The sequence below is a fragment of the Macaca thibetana genome, chromosome 14, assembly GCF_024542745.1.
Source record: "Macaca thibetana thibetana isolate TM-01 chromosome 14, ASM2454274v1, whole genome shotgun sequence".
Lineage (NCBI taxonomy): Eukaryota > Metazoa > Chordata > Mammalia > Primates > Cercopithecidae > Macaca > Macaca thibetana.
In genome coordinates this window covers 42,046,717-42,047,441 of record NC_065591.1, presented here as the reverse complement: position 1 = coordinate 42,047,441, position 725 = coordinate 42,046,717, and the positions used below count along the sequence as shown (strand labels likewise).

General features: G+C 54.9%; 1 protein-coding gene across 1 annotated transcript in view; it reads right to left on the bottom strand.

The window, feature by feature from the left end:
• The window catches only part of LOC126936446 (mas-related G-protein coupled receptor member X3-like), an 11,433-nt gene extending 10,920 nt beyond the window's left edge, over window positions 1-513 (bottom strand). Inside the window, exon 1 of the mRNA XM_050759237.1 lies at window positions 3-513. Coding sequence (XP_050615194.1) covers window positions 3-513 — 511 coding nt within the window. The remainder of the gene's footprint in view (window positions 1-2) is intronic.
• Between the last annotated feature and the right edge of the window lie 212 nt (window positions 514-725).

The window sequence follows — 725 nt, the reverse complement described above, 5'->3', positions numbered from 1 at the left end:
ACAAGAATCAGCACCACTAAACGGGAAGTCACAGAACATCCACTCCAGGATGCTCCGCAGCAGGGACAGGACCCAGAGCAGGACACACACGACCACTGACAGGTGTCTAGGGCGGCGGCAGCGGTACCACATGGGCCATAGGACGGACAGGCAGCGCTCGGTGCTGATGGCGCTCAGCATGCTCAGGCCTGTAAGGTAGGGGACGGTCATCACACAAATGAGGATTCTGCGGGTGGTATGGGGGATATTGATGAGGCTTAACAGAAAACGTAAAACGTGGCCGCTGAGGAAGAGGAAGTCGGCCACAGCCAGGTTGAGGATGTAGGTGGAGACAGCGTTCCTGCGCATGCGGAAGCCCAGGAGCCAGAGCTCAACCGCGTTTCCTGTCAGCCCCAGAAGGGAAACGATGCACGTCAGCACCGTGAGGCTCAGGGTCAGCTTGTAGCAAGGAGTCTCCACAGTTCCGTTGATTCGTGTCACTGATGTACCCAGGGCTGGGATGGTTGGATCCATGCTCAGAAACCCCAGTCTGGTGCTCCTGGGAACACAGACCAGATGTGATCACCAGCTGTGTGATCTCTGATTCTCCCCACCACCCTGCCATGTGGGATTTTTCCTGTCCTCATTTAAAGAGGAGAGATCAGAGACTCGCAGAGAATAAGTCACCTATCAAAAGGTGGGGGTCCTCAAATCCAGTTTTAAATCCAGTTCTTCTTGACTCTGAA